Here is a 9,341-nt window from a genome sequence, read left to right as displayed (position 1 = left end):
CAGTTTTTTTATGCCTGAGCTAAGTTCTTCAGAATTTTCTTTAGCAAATTCCTATTGCTGGCAAATGCTCTTACTTTGCATTCATTTTTGAGAAAGGTAATTTTGCTGGGTACACATTGCACATTTACAATTATTTTCTCAACACATTGAAGATCTTATTCTACTGTCTTCTAATTTCAAGTGTTGCTTTTGAGAAGTCAGCCATTAATCTAATGGTCTTTCCTTTCTAGGTATTTTGTCTTCTCTCACTAGTGGCTTTTAGGATCATCTTTTTGTACATTTTTTATGGCAGATTCACTTCAATGTACCTAGGTGGTGATTCTTTGAATATATCCTATTTGGGATTCATTTGACTTTCTGAATATGAGGTTTTGTACCTTTCAACAATTCTGGAAAACTCTTTAAATAATGCCTCTGCTCTATTATATCTATTTCTCCTTCTGGAATTTTGATTAGAGATATGATAAATAGTCTTACTTTAGCCTCCAACCTTTCTTTCATATTTTTCATTTATTCATGTTGCTGTGCTGTCTTTGGATAATTTCTTTAAATGTATTTTCTAGTTCAATAACTCTCTTTTTGGATGTGACTAATCTGCTATTTAACTTCTCCATTGAGTTTTTAATTTTAATTATTGTGTTTTTCATTTCTGGACATCCTATCTTACTATTTTTTAAAACTTTGCTGGGTAATTTTTTTGGTCTCTTGTTCCTTACTCATATTTTCAATAATTTTATTTCTTTGAACATATTAAACATAATTATTTTATGTTCTGCCTCTAGTAATTCCAGTATCTTAAATCTTTGCAGATCTGGGTTTTTGTTTTTTGTTTTTTTTGTCTGTTGTTTCTTCAGGCTTTGTTTTTTTTGGTCTGTTGTTTCTTCATTCATGGCTTGTTTTCTTTTAAGTTTTATGTTTTTTTTGACTGTGAGTTCGTGTTCCTTGGAACATTATCGGTGGGAATTATTTGTAGATTGAGTAGAAATTGTTCATCCAAATGGGATTTCTGTTGACTCTCTTAGCCATCCGAGAGTATTTCCAACTCAGAATCAGTTCAAATTTAATTCTCTGGTTTACATTCTTTTAGATCATGAAGATAGAGTAATTAGGTTTAAAAGCTACTTGGGAGTCAACTGTTATGATTATGAATTATCAGGGGAAATTCCTTGGTCCCTCCCTCCCACCTTTGCCTTTAGCACAAATGTAAAAAACAAGCTTGTCTCCTTTCTGTACTTGCTCTGTGAGGAGGGTTAATTCTTGTTGACCGTTACATTTGTGGTGTAACTCTTTGAGGTTCCAGACTCACATCAGGGCCTCCTCTTAGACTGTCCATCTTGGGAAGTCCCTAGACTTATCTCTTGTGCCTACCTCCCTGTGCAACTATCAAAAACAACAGTTTCAGGTCACCAGGGCATAGGCAGGTATACTTAGGGTTAAAGTTGATTTCAATGCTTGCTTACCTCCCAAGGTTTCTGCTTTCACTCAGCTTTTGACCTTTCTGAATTCTTTTCATTCTTGCTAAACTGACAATGCATTTAAAAGATTTAAACATTTTTTTAATCCAGCATTTTTTATTGTTTTAGAGGAAAAGTGATTCAAAATATTTAGTTCAACATGTTGGAAATGGAGTTCTATGAATATTCTCTTTAAAGGATCTCTAAAGGCAGAAACAATATATGAACCCATAGATCCCACAATAGCATCTAACACAATGCTAGGCACATTACAGTAGCTATTAAACTCTGCTCAAGGTGCCTCCCTTCTTCCTGCATCTCTGCACTACCCTTCACTCTCAGAGTAATTCATTTAACAAATATTTATTAAACACCACCCTAAGTGCTGGAAGATCCAGGCAAAATAATATTTTCTTCTGCAGCACAAAGAAAATAGAAGCTCTCTGTGTGAATTCTCTCAACTTTCCTTCTCTCTGCCTCTAAACTTGCCACTTCAGTGTTGGGCTTGCAGCTCACACCCTAGTGAACTGTACATCTTTTCACTGATATCCAATCCTTTAACATGAAATTGTGTATGTTTTCCAAAGGAAAAAAACAGTAAATTAGAGAAATGTGAGTTTTTGTCTACGTAGAGCTTAAAGATGAATAGTTATAGGTTTCTTCAGGGTTCACTTTATGACAGGAAGCAATATAAAAAATAGAAGAAAATTCAATGTTTATCATTTTGGGAGACTGTGATTACTCATCTCACCCTCTAAATGGCCATAGATAAACTAAGGTAGGAAACTATTACTTTCTATCATTCTTAGATAACTCCTTAGATATGTGGCAATGTACAGAATAAGCATTTTTAGTAAGCTCTCAACCAAGGTAGAGACAGTGAGGATGATGAGAAGAGGAAGCTTTAAGACATGTTAAGCAGGTAGAACCTACATAATTTGGTTGTGTACAGGAGATGAGGATAGTGTCTCTTATAGCCACTTTCAGGCACTTTAGATATAGCCAACTAAGGTAGGTAGTCCAGTACATGGATATGAAGAAGAGCTAGCCATTACCAGTTGACAAGAATTAACGACTAGAGTAGACAAAGGAATGAAATAGCAGGGAGCCAAAGTTATAGGTAAAATAAAAACAAATTATCATTAGCAGAATTTAATATGCAAAAGGACTGCTTAACAAATGAATGAATGAGAGCTGGCCCTGATGGCCTAGTGGTTAGTTTGGCGCTGTCACCACTTGGGTGGCCCACGTTTGTTTCCTGGGCGCAGAACCACACCACCTATCTGTCAGTTGCCATGCTATGACAGCGGCTCACATAGAAGAATTAGAACGACTTACAACTAGAGATATAAACATGCACTGGGGCTTTGGGGAGATAAAAAAAAAAGATGAAGAGTGGCAACAGATGTTAGGTCAGGGTGAATCTTTCCCTGCCAAAAATAAAAAAATAAAGACAATAAATGAATGAACGAGTGAATAAATGACTAGGTTACTCCTTAAAACACCATGCTGAGAGGTAGAACAGATAGAACTTGGCTATTGACTGAAGAACCCTTGTAAACCCAGGGTATGATGTGGTCTTGTTTCAGTAAAGAATTACACTATGAAAATTATTATTTCAGCAGAAAAATATAATTGGAAGCATTTCAGAGTTTTACCCAGGCTCTTGAGGAAACGTCAAATACTTTTACAGTATTTTTAATGCAGAGCAAAATTTCTTTAAGAATCCTCTTTTGCCATCTCTCTCACTTTCAGAATCTTTCACACACTTAGGAAGAAGCTTATAAACAGAACTCTCTCCTCTGCTTTCTATGTGTGCTCTCAAACATTCCCCAGCACCCATCTGAAGTGGCTTCTCATTCCACCTCCGCTCTTCACATCAGAGTTTACCTAGCCTTTCTGGCTTCTGAAATCCTTCGCCATTTGCTCAGTGTTGGGATTCTGCATAAGAGAGAAGAGCTTCAAAACGAATTCAGCCAGCAAAAGGAGCAGAGAGAAAGGTTGCAAACTTATGACTGGTTTTTGTTGTGGCTTTTCTGCCACGGTTAAATGTGTTCTGTCAGGAAGAGAAACGTATAGGTTCCAGCTTTGAACGAATGCATAGATGGGGGTTCCTTTAAGGAGATAGGGAACATTAGAGAGGGTTTTGAGGAATACGTGAGATCATGTGAACGTTGTGAGTCTAGGCTGCCTTTTAGATAGTCTAGCAATGGTGTGCTGAGAGCCGCCTTGTACTGCCTTGGGTGAGTCAACTGTTACCTTTTCAGGAACTTAAAACATAGCCATTATTAAAAATTAAAAATTAAATTGTATAAATGTGTTATTAAATAAATTACATTAAAAACAAAGATAATAAATACTCAAAACTCATTACCACCTACATTTTATTTTTATCATTGAGTTATATGTCTATTATATCTGTATGGTGGAAACGACCACAGAACAACATGCTACTGCTCATCTCTTGCATTCAATGATGTCAAATTGGTAGCTGGGAATCGGCCATATTTGCAGTATTTAAACTACAGAAATTGGCAAATGCTATGATTCAAGGCCTTTCCCATCCTAACAGCCAGTAGTTAAACATTTATCAACACATCACTGTGCAAGAGGCAACTGGATGAAAGAGTCTGGGCTCAGGAGACAGATCTGGGCTGGAGATACTGTTGTGGGGGCATCAGAATATAGATGTGGGGTGGCTTCATGGACTGGGAACAGGGCGCCACATTTAGAAGGTCCCTATGTTTGGTTTATTGCTCTGTTGTTGCCATCTTGAAATACTTAATTTTTGAGCAAGGGTTTTCAGTTTGCACTGGGCTGGTATAGGCAGTAGGGAGGTTCGGGCTGTTTCAGGGTTGCTTGATATACTGCCTTCCATCCCTCAAAACAGGTATTCTGTCTCATCCACCTACTTAGTAGAAGTTTGCACAGACATTTTCCCCATCCATTCTGTCAAGCTGTGTGTTCTTCACAAGTGGTTCACAAAATTTCCTTCTCTTTTTTCCTTCTGTATTGTTCTCTTCTCTTTGGTCTTCTTTTGAAAACTGCTAACTCTCAAGGCATCAATGTATTAAGTAACTTGAATAAAAATGTTTCTGCCCGAGACTGAAATGTCCTACAAATTCACGTTTCAGCTTGGTGTGACATGAGAGTTAAGGTGGTTCTGGAATCTCAGAGAACTGGATGGGAATTTTTGCATGTGCCCTGAGGTAAGTTTCTTTGGTTTCTCTGCACCTCAGTTTTTTCATTTGAGGAAAAAATAATATTTACCTTTGTAGGTTATTGTGAACACTAAATTAGATAATCTACATAAAATGCCTGGTACTAATAATCTAACACAATGCCTGGCACATGGTAAGCGTTCAATTAATGGTTATTATTAACATTATTTCTACTCATATATGATGAATTAGGAAAACCCAGTAATGAAATTTGCACATGACTCATAGTAGCAAAGGTCTTAGGTGGCATAAAGGGAACACAACTAGAGATGCCCTGGAAGATTTCAACTTTTTAAGAAGAATTTTTCTGGTCCCACAATACATATGTCCCAGACTGGACTGAACACGTCTTACAGAAGTTCTCAATATTCTCAAAGCTCCTCTAGTTTACCCATACACTGATCTAATCTACACAAACAGCATGGATACGGGGTCTGGGGCACAGCCAGCCATTTAGCCATTTAGCCTTCTTGAGGAAACGAGAAACCCTTTTCTCAGCATAAAGCTAGGCATATGGTAGGCACTCAAAATATTGTAGGTTATTCTCTCCACCGCTGTACCCCCAATTCCTAGCACAGCGCCTGGCACATGGTAGCAATCCATTTATAGAGTGACTGCAGGACAAAGTCCCCCAGTCTCCCAAACCCCTTACTTCTGCGCCTCTGCCCGAGGCGCGCACCAGGCCCAGTTCACCGATTCCGCTCCCCGCGCGTGGCTGCCGTTGCTACGGAAACGGCGGGAAATAACAACTTCGTTCCCCCCGGACAAGGGAGGCCCGCAGAGGCAACGGCAGCGGAGGAACAGCGCCAGCGACGCGCGGCCGCGGCTGAGTTCACCGCGGTGCCAGCCGAGCCGCCGCGCCGAGCCCCCGCCCCACCCAGGCTGCGCCCGCGCCGCCCCTCCCCCCGGCGGCCCTCGAGTGTCGGTAGGTACCCCGCGGCCGGCACCTCCCCAGGGACCCCACCCACTGCCCTCCGCCCTGGGACTCGGTTGCGCGCCGCTGCCCGCTGTGTTCAAACGATGCCCACGGGAGCTTCGCCGCGGGGCAGCGCGGGTCATCTGGGGAAGGGGCGAGGGGTCTTGGAAGCTCGAGTCTTTGCTCTCTCTCTCAGTGCAGCTTAAACATTTACTTCTCTGCAAAGAAAAATCTGGGCAATTCCAGCCAGAATCTTAATTTCTTTATTTTGGAAGCAAGCAGGAGATTGAGAGGTGAGGGGGCATGGAGAGAAAAAATTAAGCCTTTTGGATGGAGTGACAGCAATAAGGTGTTCGAAATTGAGTTTCAACATATTTATAATTCCTCGTGCGTGTGTGTACGCTCTCCCTCCTGCGCGCACTCGGCTTGTCTGTTTAAAGCCCCTCGCGCAGCTCCTGTCCCGAGGTGGCTACACCTTGATTCTGCCGGTAGCGTGTGAAACAGGTGTCGTTCGCGCACGGCGAGCGCTGATTGGTTGTGCGGACTCTGGTGAAATACCTGAGCGTGGGCCGTGAGTCCTGCAGCCTGTAGGGTCTCCGCGGGCTGGACGCCGGGCGCACGGCCGTTGCTTGGCTTTTACCTGTGGGTCTGTCTATTTGGCCTTCGTTTCAGGGGCAACCCCGCGCTGTGTGTGCGGTGAGGCCACTGGCGCAGCCGAGGTGCCTCCCCCTGAGAAGCAAGCCTGCCCGGCGTCCCGTGGGGAAGATGAGCGGCACCAGCGCCAGGTCCAGCCACCTGTCTCAGCCGGTCGTGAAGAGCGTGCTGGTGTACCGCAACGGGGACCCGTTCTTCGCGGGGCGCCGCGTCGTCATCCATGAGAAGAAGGTGTCCAGCTTCGACGTCTTCCTGAAGGAGGTGACCGGCGGCGTCCAGGCGCCCTTTGGGGCCGTCAGGAACATCTACACCCCGCGGACCGGGCACCGCATCCGGAAGCTAGAGCAGATCAAGAGCGGGGGCAACTACGTGGCTGGGGGCCAGGAAGCCTTCAAGAAACTCAAGTGAGTCTGTGTCCCCACCGCCCACCATTTCAGGGTGCACTAACGTGTGCGGTTGGCGTGGAGAAAGGAGTGACTCCCGCCTCATCAACAACTCAGTGTGGGGAGGCCTGTGACTGCGCAGGTTGATGCCTCTCCACGGTCCCGCTGCAGTTGGGGTTAGAGGTTGAAAGTGTGACCGGCGAAGGAATTTCACTAGGGTAGCAGCTGTAGAAATAGACTTAAAACGTGTGTATAAGCAACAAGAATCTTAAAAAAGAAAAGTATTTAGTGACTAAACTGATACTTTTAGCATTTTCTGTTCTGCTTTTTCTCTTTCCATTTTTTCTTTTTTCTTGGAACCTATCTTTGTAGTTTAAATAAAGCTTTCTTAAAAATCACTTGGAAGCATTGCATACTATATTGTCACTAGAGGAGAAAGTGCTCTCTGTATTTTCCCCCCACTGTTTAAATTCTTTCAATCTTTCATTGCAAGTAGAACTGACCACGCCCCACAGTTGTGATCCCCTCCCCCCCACCAGGCATGTTTATGCTATTGGCATAATGCTTGGAAAAGTTTATTGGCTTCCTGTATTTGTCTGTGTGTCTGTCTCCAGGTACCTGATGGTTGAACCTTCAAGGACAGGGGTCGTTATTGGTGCTTCTCCCCAGTTCCTGGCAGGGAGCTCACTCATAGTAGTGAATTAGCAAGCTGCGCTGAGGTCCCCGAAGGGAACAAAGATGAACAAGAAATGACTCCTTGTCTTTTGGACTTCACAGTCTAACAGGAGCCAGATTGCATGCACACCAATAATTATAATGCAAAGTGCAAAGGGATAAGTGTAATTAGAAGAATAGTTAAAGTTATATGGGAGTTGAGAGTTGAGAGAAGTTATTCTTGGTGAGGGTGAGTATTGTAGGACAGGTAGAATTTAATATTCTATAGGGTTATTTATTTTTTATAGCCTTATTGAGGTATATTTCACATAACATAAACCACCCGTTTCAGTGTTTTTGGTATATTCATACAGTTGTGCAGCCATTACCACAAACTCATTTTAGAATATTTCTATCACTCCAAGAAGAAACCCCTTACCTCCCAATTTCCCCTTCTCCCCATCCTCTGGTAACCACTAATCTACTGTCTGTCTCTATGGATTTGTCTATTCTGGACATTTCGTATAAATGGAATCATACAATATGTGGCCGTTTGTGTTTCTGGCTTCTTTCACTTAGCATAATGTTTTCAAGGCTCGTCCGTGTGGTAGCATGTGTCAGTACAGTACTTCATTCTTTTTGTTGTTGAATAATATTCCATGGTATGGATATTCCACATTTTATTTATCCATTAATCAGTTGATGGATATTTGGGTTGTTTCACTTTTTGGCTACAATGAATAATGCTGCTATGAACAATTATGTACAGGTTTTCATTTCTCTTGGACCTATATCTGGGAGTGGAACTGCTGGATCATATAGCAACTCTATAGTCCATAGTTTTTAATATAATATTTTAATTAAAATTCAGCTTGAGCCTCAGGATAGCAAAAAATATCTCTACCAAAAAACCTGTGCTTGTGAATTCTGATTTTAATTGTATAGCAATCTTTTCCCAAGTATCACTAAAGTTGTCTAATGTTAACTTTTCTTTCCTAAGTTTCTTTAAATTGAGTTCTAAGTGTTCTGCTTTTTGTTATGCCAGACATTCTTTTTATGAGATGTGAGGGATACATTTGGATTTATTTTTCCCTTCCCTGAAACCTCCTTTAAGTATGCTTTGTCTAACTTAATAGAAAAGAACTAAATGAACCTGTGTACTTCAAAGAAACTTAGAACTTAAAACTTAATGGACTGCATCGTGTTCACCACCGAGTCTAGTTTTTATCCGTCATCATTCACAGACACTGATATATAATCGTGTACACCTGAAATATACACAATGGTATAAGCCAATATGACCTCAGGAAAAAAACCCACAAACTAGTGAAGTGCTAGATGAAAAAAAGTATGGAACTCAGTTATACGTAGATAATCCATAATCCACATATGAAAAAAAAGATTAAAAAAGAACTTAAAATCAGGAGACTTTAGACTGAACTGTTTATTAGCTCTGTGTCCTTGGGCAAGCCGCTTGACTCAGCTAGTCAGTTTCGTAATAAAGAAAAGGAACATGACCATTTCTACTTCACAGTGTTGTAAAAAGTAAGCACTATGGATATGAATGTGTTTTGGAAACACCAAAGTGTTATATAAATGTAAAGCATCTCCATGGCCAGGTCCTTTCATCATATACTTTATTTTTTATTAAATAGTTTCCCTATAAAGCAATTTCATGGGAATGGATATCTGATTCAGAATCTATTAACAGCTCAAAATTGTAGACTCACTTTGGTAATTCATACTCTCTTTTGTTTATTTGGCACTACCAACTCAAAAGATAAAAACAGGTACAGTTCCAAACCAAATAGAAAGTGCACTTCAAATCACTCTTTATATATACAAGAAATTTGCATGGTTATTTTTGCTTTTAATTCACACACAAAAAAACTGAGTTTGTTATAACAGTGTCTATGGTTAGTTTTCCATGCTGACAGATGAATAGTTTATTTATTTGTGTTAAAGTGATAGTATCTATGGTTATAATGATAGAAGCCAAGAAGATTTAAATTCTAAATATATGCTTAAGTAAATGCTTAGCAGTTGTAAGTTTATATAA

General features: G+C 40.8%; 1 protein-coding gene across 2 annotated transcripts in view; it reads left to right on the top strand.

Annotated features, from left to right (window-relative positions):
- The first annotated feature begins 5,409 nt into the window (after positions 1–5,409).
- DCDC2 (doublecortin domain containing 2) overlaps positions 5,410–9,341 on the top strand; it is a 175,181-nt gene continuing 171,249 nt past the window's right edge. The window contains exons 1-2 of one of the 2 annotated variants that reach the window (XM_001495171.5): positions 5,410–5,600; positions 6,264–6,649. In XM_001495171.5, the coding sequence (XP_001495221.1) occupies positions 6,357–6,649 (293 nt within the window). In that variant the 5' untranslated portion in view covers positions 5,410–5,600; positions 6,264–6,356. Of the gene's footprint in view, positions 5,885–6,263; positions 6,650–9,341 lie in introns of both variants that reach the window. The other variant, XM_023624520.2, reaches the window with a different exon arrangement.

Source organism: Equus caballus, chromosome 20 (genome assembly GCF_041296265.1).
Source record: "Equus caballus isolate H_3958 breed thoroughbred chromosome 20, TB-T2T, whole genome shotgun sequence".
NCBI lineage: Eukaryota > Metazoa > Chordata > Mammalia > Perissodactyla > Equidae > Equus > Equus caballus.
The sequence above is the reverse complement of the archived record's forward strand: the minus strand, read 5'-3'. Positions and strand labels throughout refer to the sequence as shown.